Raw genomic sequence first — 15888 nt, forward strand, 5'->3', positions numbered from 1 at the left:
TTTTTTTCAAAGGGTTATATTTGGATAAAACGAAATACCAAAGATATTCGATACAAATTAGCTCAACTAATTAAAGAGAGAAAACGAGTTCCTTTTCTCAACTTTGTTTTATGTAACTTAAGTGAACAAACACAATTACTTTGTGAGATGGAAAATATAAAAGAATATTATTCGGACTTATTTAAGGATGAATTAACAAACGACACAGAAGAATAGACAAAATAAATAAGTAAAATAAAATAAAACTATAAAATAATTATATATAATAGTAAAAGTATACACATATATACATACTATTTATGTGCTTATTTTATGTTATTTTTTTTTTTGTAAATTCTTTATATATATATATTTTTTATGTTTTATATTTAAATTCAAAAAAATATTAAAAAAAATTAAAAAAAATTAAAAATAATTAAAAAAAAATTATATAAATAATAATAATACAAATAAAACATGAAAAAAAATAAAATATTCCAATCATTAAATGAAATAAAACGTTAAAAATGTAATATATATAAAAAATATATATATATATATTTATATATATTTATTTATATGTTCATATATTAATTTTCTTTATCTTGCAAAAACGTGCTCCATTAAATAGGCATTTTCCTTATTTCCATAATAATGCGTTTCTATACCGTTAACCTTATAATTTAATAGATTATAATATAAATTTAAAGCAGCATTATTACTTACTCTCACATGTAAACATATATTATTTGCTCGATAAATATCTTTTAAATGTTGATGTGTTTGTAATATTAAATAAAAAGCTAATTTTAATTTTCTATATGTTTTTAAAACTGCAACTGAAGTTAAATGACCTTTATATTCATTATCTTCTTCAAGCTTACCTAAAGAATATCCACATACTTTTCCATTTACATCTTCAGCAATTTGACTTAAGTATTGCCATGATAAGGCATGGTAAAAATAATATCTCAAATTATAATTCTCTGGTAAGTTTATACTATTACATTGTTGCATGGATAACAGATCATAAATATTACATTTTCTTATCGATAGCATTTTTTCTTTTTTTTTTATACAAAACAAAAATTATACAGATTTTTAGAAATTTTTTACATACATAAAATTGGTACAAATATAAATATATATATTATTATATATATATTATATATATATTATATATATTATATTTGTTTATTATTTATTTATTTATTTTTTTTTTTTTTTTTTATACACATAAGGTATTGTATTATATATAAATCATTTAATTTTTAATGACCAAAAGTTTTCTCCAAAATTTTAACTTGTTCTTTTAATTTTTTTTTTTTTTTTTTTTTCTTCATATATATAAAAAAAAAAAAAATCTTTTTTTTAATATAATATTTTTTCCTACAACTGTAATTTTATACGTACATAAATAATATTATATATATATTATATATAATAGATATATATATTTTTAACTATATATACTTTCTTTTAATTATACATCTCTTTAGAAAAAAAAAAAAAAAAAAAAAAAAATTCATTTATATTCATAAAAAATATTTATTATATATATTTTACATTTTGGGATTAATTTCTAACTAAAAATGTTATATATTAAATTAAAAAAATAAAAAATATATATACATATATATGTTATATTTTTTCCTTTAATTTGTTTAGTATTATGTTTAATTATACGTTTCTTTTCTTCTATGTTTATGATTTCATAACTATTACATCAAGTCATTATATATATAAATAAGATGTTGATTTTTACGTAGTCATATATAAGTATAATAAAATTCATTTGTTATATATATATATATATATATATATATATATATATATATTATTTATTATAATATAAAAATATTTATTATTGTATAGAAGATAATAGGGAATTTATTGCACACAGTCAAGGGGAAAATATTTATACATATAAATTATTAACACAATATAAAATTATATCCTATTATTAAGAATTCATATATTTATATTTATCTTTTCTTTTTTTTTTTTCTCTTCTTTTATTATTATTCGTTCTTCTGAAAATATTGATATATGTTTGTAAAATATAATTACAATTTATATATATATGAAAAGTTTAAAAAAACAAAAAAAAAAAAAAAAAATATTTTATTATTCACTTTAATTTACAAAAAAATATATTTTTATTTTGGAATGTTGTAGAACTTTTGTGTATATGAATAAATAATGATAAAATATACAAATATATATATATATATATATATATATATATATATATATATATATATATATTATGAAATGTAAAACATAATAAATTATCATAACACTAAACATACACATGTATAATATGTTGTAGTTATATTTATTTAAAATGATATTATATTGTGATACAAAAATTAATAAACATTTATTATATATATATATATATATGTGTATATATATTTATAGACATATTTTACGATATATTTTCATTTTTCATTTTTTAATTTTTAATTTTTAATTTTTATTTTTCATTTTTGTTGGTTTGTTTTTAAATAAGGTTGATCGAAGTATAACAAAATTATCTGCATATAAAAAGATATACCAGAAAACTTTACAAATAAACATTAAATGATAAATATCAAATGGTTCAGCTAAATAGCCACTAGATGTATTTTCTCCATTTATAGCTAGTTTATAAATTTCAGGACATTGCATATTTTCTGGTATGCTCATAAATATTTGATGAATATCAATATTTTTATTTATTTGAATATTATTTACCTTACTAAATTTATATCCCTTTAATTTTATATATCGTATTGCTATTTCTTCTGGTGTTAATTTATTATAAAGAGTAAAAGGAGATTCAAAGAAATATTTCCATTCTTCATTATTTAACAAACAACATGATATATGAACTATATAAATTAAAGCTGTCTGTATTAAATATAAAGGAAATATTTTTTGTAAACATATTTGTATTTCATCATAAGATATTAATCTTGATAAAAATATATCATTACACATATGCCATTTAGGTATCCATTTATAAGATAATTTCTTTTTCATTTTTAAAAAGGTTTCTTCAAAAGATATATTATTATAAGAACTATTCAAACTATTATCCATATTATATATATTATCATTTAAATGTAATATATCCTTTTCTTTTATATTACTTATTTTTTCTTCTACCACATCTCCAATTTTATATCTTTTGTTATATTCCTTGTTATATAAGTTACCCACAAAATTATTCGATTCATACTTAGATGTGGATGTAGAATTTGAATCTGAAAAATTATCTGATAACGTGTTCAAATTTTTTATATTATTATATTTTTTATTTCTTTTTAAATAATATTTATAATTTTTATAATAAGAAGACTCACACATGTCAACAGTTCCTTTCTTCTCAGGAAGCATATTAATTAATGAAGTATATATACCTGTATCTACACCAAAATTCCATGGTATATATACAAATATCTGGATAATATCCAAAACAATTTTATTTCTTAATAAAATTATATCATTTCTATTTCCTCTATATTTTAATATATGTAAAAATGAATTTCTTGAATTAAATATCTCTACATTATTATATGATATCTCAAAATGGCTAGTTGATAAAGGAAAATCTGGTATAACATATGGTATATATCTCATACAATTCATAAATCCATTATAATTAATATTTTTTGGTAATACCTTTTTCTGATTACATAAATGTTTAGGTATATCTGGATCACAAAATGTTATACCTAAAAAGCATTCATCAATACATGTAAAATTTGAAAGACCTTTAATTTTACTTAAATTCTCTACAAACATTTTAAACGTATCTAAAGATATTTCTTTCATTTTTCTTTTATTATCACTTGAATAAAAAAATGATAAATATATATTTGACATTTCATCGATTTTATATTCTGAATCGTGAGCACAATAATAGGAATCCATACTACAACTATTATTTATACTACAACTATTATTTATACTACAACTATTATTTATACTACAACTATTATTTATACTACAACTATTATTTATACTACAACTATTATTTATACTACAACTATTATTTATACTACAACTATTATTTATACTACAACTATTATTTATATTATTATATCCTTTTAATGGATCATATTTTTCGTATAACATATCCTTATTTATATTACTATCCCTTCTTTTTGAACAAAATAAATTCCTATTATTATCTGCCTTATCATTTTTCTCATTTATATTACACTTTTGGGTATAATTATTTTCTAAATTATCTAAAGAAATATACCTCTTTGTTATATTAAAATTATCATCCTTATGTATTCTTTTTATATTATCATTTTCTTTATTACACAACTTGTTAGATCCAAACATACAATTTTCCTCATCATTATTATAAACATTATGCTTATCCATATTATTCTTTTTATTTTTGTTATTTAAATTATTAAATATATTATGGATAGATTCCTCATTTTTTCTAATATTCCTTATTTTATGACAATAATCAGAATACAACTTTTTTGTTAAATTATAAGGAATGTCAGTACAACTATTTAACATTTCTAAACTTTTATATTCTTCATCAAATAATATTAATAAATCAAAAAAATCTTGTATAGAATCGAATTCATAATAATATAATATATATTCTTTAAATTTCCTAATTTTATTTTGTATCTTCTTCTTTTGTATATATCTAAAATAATCAGATTTATATGGAGGACTAGATGAATATAGGTTCTCAAATATAGACTTATCATTTACATCTTCTTTCAAATCACTTACTAATGCTTGATGTATATAAATAATATTATTATCTTTATCCCTCAAACCAATATCTTCTGAATCTTTAACAAAAAAAAAAGCATCCTTAGGTATAAATATTTTATCTAAAAAGAAAAAATTATTTTTAAAATGTTCTGTTATATCCTTACTTATTTTTAAATGATGAAGTTTATTTTTTATTATATCATATTCCGAATTTTTAAACATTTTATTCTTTTGTGGATATAACATATAAAAACAACCTTTATTTTCATCATAATCTAATGGATATGATTTTAATAAATAAAATAAATTTTCTAATAAATATATCTTCTCTTCAAATGTATCAAAATTATTTTTATTAAATTTTTTAAAACTATCATAATCTACATATTCCATAAAATAATTCTTATGTATTTTATCATCCATCTTATCTTTAATTAATTCACAAAATTCTTTCATATTTTGTTTCTTAACAAATTTAGATTTTATATACAGATACCAAAAGATGTCTTTTACATTTTTTAAATGTATTAATTCTTCAAAACTTAAATTCAACACGTCTATATAATTTTTTATATTATTTATAATACTTATCTTGTTATTAACACTTTTATTAAGTTCAATACATTTTTCTTTATTTTCATCTACATTATATAAAACATCATTATTATCATTATTCACATGATACTTATTATTGATATTCTTTTTATTTTTAGTGTAATTCCTTTTTTTGTTATATGTTATTTCATTGTATTTTTTTTTATTTTTATTATATACATTATAATCATTACTAGAAAGGGATATACCGTTTCTTTTTTCTTTATCTTTTATATTATCTTTATTTTTATCTTTTACATTATATTCATCTACACCTTCATTTTTATCTTTTACATTATATACATATACACCTTCATTTTTATCTTTTACTTTATATACATATACACCTTCATTTTTATCTTTTACATTATATACATATACACCTTCATTTTTATCTTTTACTTTATATTCATCTACACCTTCATTTTTATCTTTTATTTTATTTTTTCCTTCTACATATTTTATAATATCTTCCCAATTATTCTCCTCTAATATTAAATTATCTATATTCATTTTTTTCATATTAACCTTTTCTATCCTTTTCATTATTTTCATTAATTCTGATAAATGACATTTGTCTAATTTATCTTCAGCAACACTGTTTACAATTCGTGATATATCCATATGCCATTCTGCATTTTCTTTATTTTTATAGTCTTCTCTTTTTATTTTTTTTAAATTAGAATCTTCATTTATATATTTATTTTCATTTGAACAAGAAATATAACTTTCTTTTTTTTTACAATCCTTATGAATGTTATTTTTATTTATATTAAAAATGTGTACCTTTTCATTTTTATCAAACAAATTGGAATTCTTTTTTTTATCATATAGAGTAGTACCTTTTTCATCTTTTACATTTTCGTAATATATATTTTTCTTTTTTTGTTTTCTATCTTCATTATGATATTCTTTAATGACTTGACTAATATATTCGGGTGATATATAATCAATTTTTGTATTTCTCTTATATATTTTATTATCATATATTATACTTTTATTTATCTTGGATTCGTTATTAATATGTTGAACTCTTTCCTGAGAAACATAATTATTATCATTATTATTATTATTGTCTTTTTTTTTGTTTCTTTTAGATACATTATAAATATCATTACTTTTTTCTTTACTTTCCATAATATATGTATCTTTTTTTGTAATATCTTTATTATTATCATTTTTTTTAGTTATAACATTATTACAATTATATATTTCTTTGATTATATTTCTTTCGATTATAGATTCTTTTTTTACAATTTCACTTTCCTTTTTACTTTCTTCAGATATTATATGACTTTCTATTTTACATATATTGTTTACAATATCACTTTCTTTATTGCTAATTTTTTTTAAAGAATTACTTTCTTCCTTATTTTTTTCTTTTAATTTATCACTCTGTATTTTGCATTCTTCCTTTATATCTTTACTTTCTTCTTTACACTCTTCATTTATATCTTTACATTCTTCTTTGCATTCGTCATTTATATCTTTACATTCTTCTTTACACTCTTCATTTATATCTTTACTTTCTTTTGAACATTCATCTTTAGTAATGTCCTCCTCACTGGATACGTTTTTTATATGATTATCATTTAAAATATTGTCATTTAACACATTATCATTTAAAATATTGTCATTTAACACATTATCATTTAACACATTATCATTTGACACATTATCATTTGAAATATGATCACTTATTAGATGGTTATTATTTTTATTTGTTTCTTTCTTGTTCATATTTTTCAAAACACCCTCATGATTTATTTTACTTATGCTCGATATATTGTTCTTTTCATTTTGACTTATCATATTATCCCTATCACTTTTAATATTTTGATGCAAATCTTTAATTGTTTTCTTTTTATTTTTCTTTTTATTTTTATTTTCTTCGTCTTCTTTTTTTTTTTCTTCTGTCTTTTTATTTAAATTGTTAAGGTTTTCTTTTGACTTATTATCAGCTAATCGTTCATAATTTACATTTACAACATTGATATTATTTGTTACATGATTTTTTTGTGAATTCTGAACAAGGAAATTTTTTTTTTTTTCATGATTATTAAATTTTATATCTTTGTAATTATTATTCATATTCATTTGTGTATTTAAGAAAAAGGGTTTACTATGAAATATACCTTCTTTGTTATCACAAGAAATGTAATTATTATTTAATGATAAATTATTAATAGGTTTCTTATTTAATGGAATATATATTTTTTTCTGTCCAATTGTATATATATCTTTTGTTTTTTGTAGATTTGTATTTTTATTATTTTCTTTAATGTTTACATTTTTATGATACATATCCATTATATTATATATATTTTTTTTATTTTTATTTTCCTCCTTATTTTCTATATATTTTTTTTTTTCACTATCAGATATTCTTGTCATTAAAAAATAATTTTTATTATCAGCATTATCATTTTTTACCTGACTTATTATCTGATATTTTATAAACGGATGCATATTATTATATTGCGCAATATTTTTATGTGTACTTGTATTAATTTTGCTAATTGAATTATTGCCACTATTATTATTATTATCATTATTATTATTGTATATTTTATTATATATATTCTTATTTATATATGACAAATTATTATTTAAACACATTCCATTATTAACTATATTATTTCCATTATTTTTTATATATGATATATTATTATTATACATATATTTTATATCCTTATTTATATAATGTGCACATTTATTAATACATTCAATATTTGTAGATTTTGTTTTACATGTCAAACACTCTTTATTATTTGGAATACTATAAATATATTTATTTTTATTTACAACTTTTATTATGTCTTTTTTTAAGTCAACAGGATTATTAATATATAGACCATTTTTATAAACATATTGCCGTAACTCACTATTATTAATATTAATAATATTATTATTTAATGATGTTTTTCCTTGTGGATTTACAAATAAGTTCAAATTATAATTTTTTTTTATATTTTTTATTATTGTATCACTGTTTAGTTTTTTTATGTACATATAAGTTCCACTCATTTTATCTTGACTATTTGGAATGTTGTTGCTTACATTCAAATTATTCTTAGAATATAACATTTTTCTTGTTCTATAACCACAAAAATATTATAAGGAAATTGTAAAATATATAAATATTATAATAATATAAACAAATAAATGTATAAGTATATACATACATATATATATATATATATATATATATATAAACATTTAATAATCTACATATAGGTACTACTTAATAGTTGTTATAAGTAGACATATTTTAAGTGATAAAAAAATAACAAATAAACAAAAAAAAAACATACAATATATATAGAATATATAAGAAGAAGACACAGGAATCCCCCCAAAAAAATTAATCTATATATCCACTTAAACACATATTTCTAAAAAATACTCTATATACAAATTATAAAAAAAAAATTTACTTTTATATATTATCAACTCTATATATAAAAGCACATAAAAATATTTATTATTACACAAGGTGTGTACTTTTGAGAAACCAAAAAATTATAATATATTTAAAATATACAATATATATATATATATATATTTATTTATTTGTTATTATATATTTAAATTTATGAATTTAAACGAATTTTTTCAAATACACCATAATGATGTACAAGTACAACCGTTATAAATAAATAAATAAATATATATATATATATATATATATATATATATATATATATATGTGTATGTATTCACAAATAACAAAATGAATAAATATAAAAATAAATGAATGTATATTATATTTATATATACACATTTTAACCTATTACACCTAACATTTTATTAATTCATAGTTTTATAGAACAATAAAAAAAATAATAATAAATAAAAATTACACCGGCAATCATTTTTACATCCTATTATAACAACACAGGATGCACTCATATGCATCCCATTATATTCAAGAAAAACAAAAACAAATAAAATACTATAAAACAAGAAGATAAAAAATAAAATATAGACATATATAAAAAAATAATATAAAAGAAAAGAAAAGCAAAGCAGCTTTCTCATAAAAATATATATATATATATATATATATATATATATATATATATATATATATATATATGCCTCTTTTAAAATTAAATTAAAAATATCAACATTAAATATATAAAGACATACTTCTAATGACAGAACTAAAATGTAGAAATGAAAAATTATAAACAAAATAAGGAACATAGAAATAAATAAATATATATATATATATATATATATATATATATATATATATATATATAATATCCCTTTGATATATATCCTTATATAAGATTATTCATAAAAGAGATAAACCTCTTTATAGAACAAAATATATTAACAATAGCTAAACATATATTATGTCTCCTCATATATGTAATGAAGACAAAAAAAAAAAAATTATATTATTTTTTTGTATACTGTCCAAAAAATAAATACATCTTTACCATATGCAAACTAAAAAATATTGAATATTTCATTTTTAATTTATATTTTTTTAATAATTAAATATAATATATATTATATATACATATTGATGTTTATTTTTATTTTAGTTTGTAAATGCATCCAAAAAAAAAAAAAAAAAAAAAAAAAAAAAAAAAAAAATTAAATAAATAAATAAATAACAATGTAAATAAATATATATAATATAATTTATAAAAAAAATAAAATTATACATAACATTATATTTTATTATTATTATTTTTTTTTTTTTTTTTTTGCCTTAGTTTTTCTATATATCTGAATTATTCCTTTTCTCATTGGGTGTAAAAATTCATCAACATAAAATATCTGAACCTTAATTTTAATTTTTTATTATTTCAAAATTATTAAAAAAAAAAAAAAAAAGAAAAAGAAAGAAAACAAATATATATTTATATTTATTCATTTAATTTAAGAATCAGTTATAATAACTTCAACTTCTACAACTGGATCAATATTAATGGATGTCATTTGTGTAACAACTTCACATTGTGAATATAAATCAATAAGTCTTTTATATATTCTTAATTCAAATCTATCCCATGTATTTGTACCTTCTCCACATGGTGATTTTCTGGTAGTTATTCTTAAAGTTTTTACTGGTAATCTTACAGGTCCAGATACATTCAAATTTTTTTCTTTAGCTCCTTTCATTATATCACTGCATACTGTAATAAAACGGAAAAATAAATATATATGTTATAAAAAAAAAATATTCCAAGGTATATATTATTTTACATAATTTAAAAGAATGAAATAAAATCGATCTATTCATACATATATATATAAATACATATAGATATACATATAATCTTATAAATAATTAACTATATATATATATATATATATTACTTAATATATATGTACAGCTTATATTCATCACGATATTCATATTCAAATTTATATATATCATGTACATATAACAAGTAATTTATTTAAATATATATATTTACCTTTTTCTATGGCTCTTAAGTTTTTGGAAGTTAAAGCAATACGAATACGACGAAGCCTATACTTCTCGTTATCAATAGCTCCTTTCATTAATTTACTCATTTTGTTTACAAATATAATTTATAAAATATAAGAATTTTAATATTTAAAATTTTTTGTAAGAAAATTAAATAAATGTAAAAGAGAATAAAAATTTTGTTTGTGAAATTTATTTCTTTTTTATAGAAATATTTATATAAATATGATTCTTCTTTTTTTTTTTTTTTTTTTTGGATTATATGATAGTAATATCTTTTTTATTTCCTTTTTGGAACATTTTAAAAAGAATGAAAAAAATTTTATTTATTTTTCTTTTCTCAATAGATCATTAATTATATTATATAAATATATATACATATATATAACAGATGATATAATAAAATACTCAATTGATATGATATAAAAAAAAAAAAAAAAAAAAGGAAAAGGAAAATTTTTTTTTTTTTATTTTTTAATAATTATATATTGAACATATATATATATTTATTAAATATAAAAGAAATTGTAATAATATTTTATATATAAATACATATATATATAATATTATAATATATATATTTGTTACATATATTTTTATTTATATCTCAATATAATATAATAATGTTTATAATATATTATGAAGAAAATGAATAAAAAAAAACAAAAAGTACCTATTTATATTTATAATAAATTATTATATATAAACACAAAAATAATATAATGAAGGTTTTTTATTGTATTATTTTTTCCCCCCCACTTTTCAGTTATAAAGTATATATAATATTATATGGTATTTTATTTATATTATAAATATATTTTATATTACTATTTATAATAACCCCTAATAAGCTTCATATTCTCTCTTTTTTTTTTTTTTTTTTTTGCTTGTATTTAATATATAAAAAAATATAATATTATATACATATTTATATATATAATATTAATAGGCATATATGCATATTTTATATATAATTCATATATTTTAAATATATTATTATATATATTAAATTAATAATGTTATACATTTGGTATACTATACAAATTTTTACCCTTTATAAGAAATCATTTTTCTCATAAAATAAATATATAATTAAAGATAATTACATCATTGTTTCAAATAACTTTTTTTTTATTTTTGTTTTTATAAATAATTTCATTCAATATTTTGAATAATAGGAAATATATTAATTACTTATTCTTTATAATTTTATTAATTTTAAATTATATTTATAAACCCATATAAATAAGCATCAAAATGTACACCTATATCACCATATATTATTATAACTTATATCATGTACAAATAGGTTTGTATAAATATATATATAAATATTATATAATATATATATATATATATATATATTTTTATACCTTATAAAAATTATTATGAGATGAAAGAAAAATATATAATTATATAATATATTATTTATTTTTTACTAATAATATTATTAAATATATATAAATAAATATTATTTTTTAATTTTTTTTTTTTATTTTTATTTCTCTTTTTCTTTTAAAAATTTATATATTTATATTATTTTATAATAAAATTTGGACTATGTAGATATTAAATAAATACATAATTTTACAAATTTAAATTATGTATTGTTAAAGAGGGGTATTTTAAGTTAATTATTCATACAGTGTGAATAAATAATAAATATGTTAATGTTTTTATCATTTTTTTAGATCGAATTATAATCATTTTATATACACCAATTGGTATATTCGAAACGATTTGTCATAAATAATATATAAATGTTTTGATTATCTCATTTTTTTCTTTTTTCTTTAATAATTCTTACCCCATTTTAAGACAATTGAAAGAAAAAATGTACATTTTTTATACCATTAAGGCACAAATAATATATTTTAAATGCTATAACAGAATAATATTTAAGACAATTTAATAATATTACTTACCAATTTTTTCTATTTCATTTCATATTGTTCTATTTTTATTAATATTTATTTTTCCTTATTTTCCTATTAAATGGGAAAAGTAAAAAATTTTGCAATTCTCTAAAAATTTTTAATCAATAATTATGAACATGTCAGCATAATTGTATAAAAACTAAAATTATTCTGATCACACTAGAAACTCAATTATACTAAAATGTAATATATATATATATATATATTCTTCTAATTCTTTCTATCTAATAATTATTAAAATGAAACATTTTAATAATAAGGTTCTCTCTATATATAATATATCCTAACGTATAAAAAAGGGCCATAATATAAAGTGGGATTTATATTAATTTAAAATTTATAAATATACCCTTACATCAAAATAATATATAATGACATGCTGTATTTATCGTTGGACAGAAAAAAAAAAAAAAAAAAAAATTTAATAAAAAATAATAATGCATTAACACTTGATATTACCGCCATATACAAAATATAATTTAAAAATATTCTATATAAAATTATTTTTCGTTCATAAAAAAAAAAAAAAAAAAAAAAAAAAAAAAAAAAATTCATATACAAAAGTTTATGTATATATATTTATCTATGTATTTATATTATTATTTCATTTTATAGTATGTATAAAAATTTATAGAAAAAGGAGAAATTTTTTATTTGATATATATTTATTATATATATATATATACATTTTTTTTTTATAAAATAAGAATAATTATTAATGTTATAAAAAAAAAAATTAAATTAGAAAAATATTTTATTAGAGATTAATATAAATCGTTGCCTATTAAAATATTATGTACAGCTATTTTTTTTTTTTTTTTTTTTTTTTTTTTTTGTGTGCAATTTTTTTTTTTTTTAATTTACAGCTATATATACATTTTAACACAATGTCGTTTTTGTGTGTACAATTATATATGAAGAGAAAAATAAAAGAATGAACAAATTACACTTAATTTTATTTATTAATCATATTTATTTATTTATATTATTATTATTATCCTTAATTTATGTATAAAAGATTATAAAATACTAATAATATGCACATAAATAAAAAAATAAATAATAAAAAAAAAAAAAGTAAAATAGTTTTTACATGAACTGTTCATAATAATATTATATAACCATTGTGTCGATAAGCTAATTTTTCTTTTTCATCTTTTTGTTTATTATTATTTTTTTTTTCTTTTTGTCATTTTCAATTACCATAATATATATATATAATATAATATATATACATATTAATTAATAATAATTTCTAAAATAAAATATTAAAAATAAATGATATAGAACAAAAAAAAAAATGATGTTTTAAATATGGTGTCACATATAAAAAAAAATTTGCTCTTATATTTAATTTAAAATCTTTATTCAGCATTTTTTTTTTTTTGTTTTTTTTTCCATTTGTCATCCAATTTGCTTAGATTTTTCATTTATATATACATATAAATAAATATATATATATATATATATATATATATATAGTATATATAAAAGAAAAGTTTCCTATACCTTTTTATATTTTGTCGTTTTGTTTCCTTAAATATATATATATATATATATATATATTTATTGTATTTTTTTATTTTATTCCTTTTTAATATTTTTGTTTGTTTTTGTTTGTTTTTTTGTTTGTTTTTTTGTTTGTTTTTTTGTTTGTTTTTTTTATCTGTTTTGTTATATTTAAACCTATAAAGCGTGTTAATTATTGAAACCATATTAACCTAAATTTTGTTTAATTGGTTATATTAATAATTTTTAGTTCTTTTATTATATTTATATATATATTTTTTTTTTTGTAGTTATAATTACTATAGTTCTTATTTTATTTTAATCTATTTTTTCCCGTTTTTTTTCTTTGTGTAAAAATATAAATATAAGGTTTCTTTTTGTTGTAATAACATACACACACGAGCAAGAAAAAATAAAATAAAAAAACATAACATAAAAAAATATAACAATAGAAAAGTAAAAAATGGCAGATTCAATCAAAAGTTCAAGCAGTTTTCAAAAATTAGATAATTTAGATGCAAAAGAGACTTCAACAGTAGATAGAAAATGGGTTGCCTTAACAGCTTATCAACCTGTTGATGTTGTAACAAAAACCGTTGAAGTTCCAATTATTAAGACCGTAGAGAAATATGTCCCAAAAACTATTATTCAAGAGAAAATTATTCATGTTCCAAAAAATGTTACACACATTGTTGAAAAAATTGTAGAAGTTCCTGAGGTGAAATATATAGAAAAGATTGTTGAAGTACCTCATATTCACTATAAAAATAAATATGTTCCAAAAATTGAGATTGTAGAAAAAGTAGTTGAACGCCAAAAAATTATTGAAAAATGGCATGATAAAATTGTTGAAGTACCTCAAATTAAAGAAGTTGTTAGATTCAAACAAATTGAAGATTCTGAGGAAATCATAAAATATGTACCAAGAAATTCCAAAAACATTGATTGGGAAGATGAATATAAAAAATATACTGAAAGCAAAGGATTACAAAGATATAGTTTAGACCAAAATAATATATACCAACAAGCAAACTCTTTCAACCAATTTAATGAAAATGCTTATAATCAAAATGCAATGACTAGAAGCTATGAATTATTGAATAAACAGTCTAGTGTTAAATCACAAAATAATGCTAGTGGTGAAAATTTATCTCAAATGAACTTTTACAATCAATATAGTGGAGGAAATTTTGAACAAGAAAGAAGTATTCAAGGATCCAATTTTGAACCAAGTGGAAGCATGCAAATGAAAAGATTATCATCTGAAGAAATTAAACCAGCTGGATGTTGCTCAGCAGCCTGCACTTAAATGTTTGTATTTTGGCAACTAATAATTTATAGATTTCTACATTTTTTATAATATATTAAATTAAATAATTAAAAAGATATATTTATATATAAATATAAATGTATGTCGTACATTTTTGTTATTATTATTATTATTATTACTATTTATTTTTATCCTCCTTTTGTGCGTGAAAATATCAGACCATAAATATATGTATATATATATATATATATTTTTGTAATTATTTTCATTCAGTTATATTAAATATATTTACATTCATACTTTTTTCCCTTTTTCTTTTTTTTTTTTTTTTCCTTCATTTATTATATTATATTATTATTTAAAAAAAAAAAAAAAAAAATCACAAATGAAGAAATTATTATTTA

At 17.2% G+C, this 15888-nt stretch overlaps 5 protein-coding genes across 5 annotated transcripts in view; 2 read left to right on the top strand and 3 right to left on the bottom strand.

Annotated features, from left to right (window-relative positions):
- Nucleotides 1-216, top strand: part of PADL01_1001700 (conserved Plasmodium protein, unknown function) — a gene marked incomplete at both ends in the record, with an annotated part of 698 nt that extends 482 nt beyond the window's left edge. Inside the window, one exon of the mRNA XM_028682063.1 lies at nucleotides 13-216. Coding sequence (XP_028538378.1) covers nucleotides 13-216 — 204 coding nt within the window. The remainder of the gene's footprint in view (nucleotides 1-12) is intronic.
- A 363-nt stretch (nucleotides 217-579) lies between these two features.
- PADL01_1001800 (N-acetyltransferase, putative) lies at nucleotides 580-1038 on the bottom strand (the record flags this gene model as incomplete). Its single annotated transcript, XM_028682064.1, has 1 exon — nucleotides 580-1038. The coding sequence occupies one exon, from the start codon at nucleotides 1036-1038 to the stop codon at nucleotides 580-582; it is 459 nt and encodes a 152-aa protein (XP_028538379.1).
- Nucleotides 1039-2451: 1413 nt separating this feature from the next.
- PADL01_1001900 (conserved Plasmodium protein, unknown function) lies at nucleotides 2452-8400 on the bottom strand (the record flags this gene model as incomplete). Its single annotated transcript, XM_028682065.1, has 1 exon — nucleotides 2452-8400. One exon carries the CDS (start codon nucleotides 8398-8400, stop codon nucleotides 2452-2454), a length of 5949 nt encoding a protein of 1982 aa, XP_028538380.1.
- A 1812-nt stretch (nucleotides 8401-10212) lies between these two features.
- PADL01_1002000 (40S ribosomal protein S20e, putative) lies at nucleotides 10213-10854 on the bottom strand (the record flags this gene model as incomplete). The annotated part of the gene is made up of 2 exons (XM_028682066.1): nucleotides 10213-10469; nucleotides 10755-10854. The coding sequence occupies 2 exons, from the start codon at nucleotides 10852-10854 to the stop codon at nucleotides 10213-10215; spliced, it is 357 nt and encodes a 118-aa protein (XP_028538381.1).
- A 3823-nt stretch (nucleotides 10855-14677) lies between these two features.
- PADL01_1002100 (inner membrane complex protein 1c, putative) lies at nucleotides 14678-15523 on the top strand (the record flags this gene model as incomplete). The annotated part of the gene is made up of 1 exon (XM_028682067.1): nucleotides 14678-15523. The coding sequence occupies one exon, from the start codon at nucleotides 14678-14680 to the stop codon at nucleotides 15521-15523; it is 846 nt and encodes a 281-aa protein (XP_028538382.1).
- Between the last annotated feature and the right edge of the window lie 365 nt (nucleotides 15524-15888).

This window comes from Plasmodium sp. gorilla clade G2 (assembly GCF_900097015.1).
Source record: "Plasmodium sp. gorilla clade G2 genome assembly, chromosome: 10".
NCBI classification, from domain to species: domain Eukaryota; phylum Apicomplexa; class Aconoidasida; order Haemosporida; family Plasmodiidae; genus Plasmodium; species Plasmodium adleri (nom. inval.).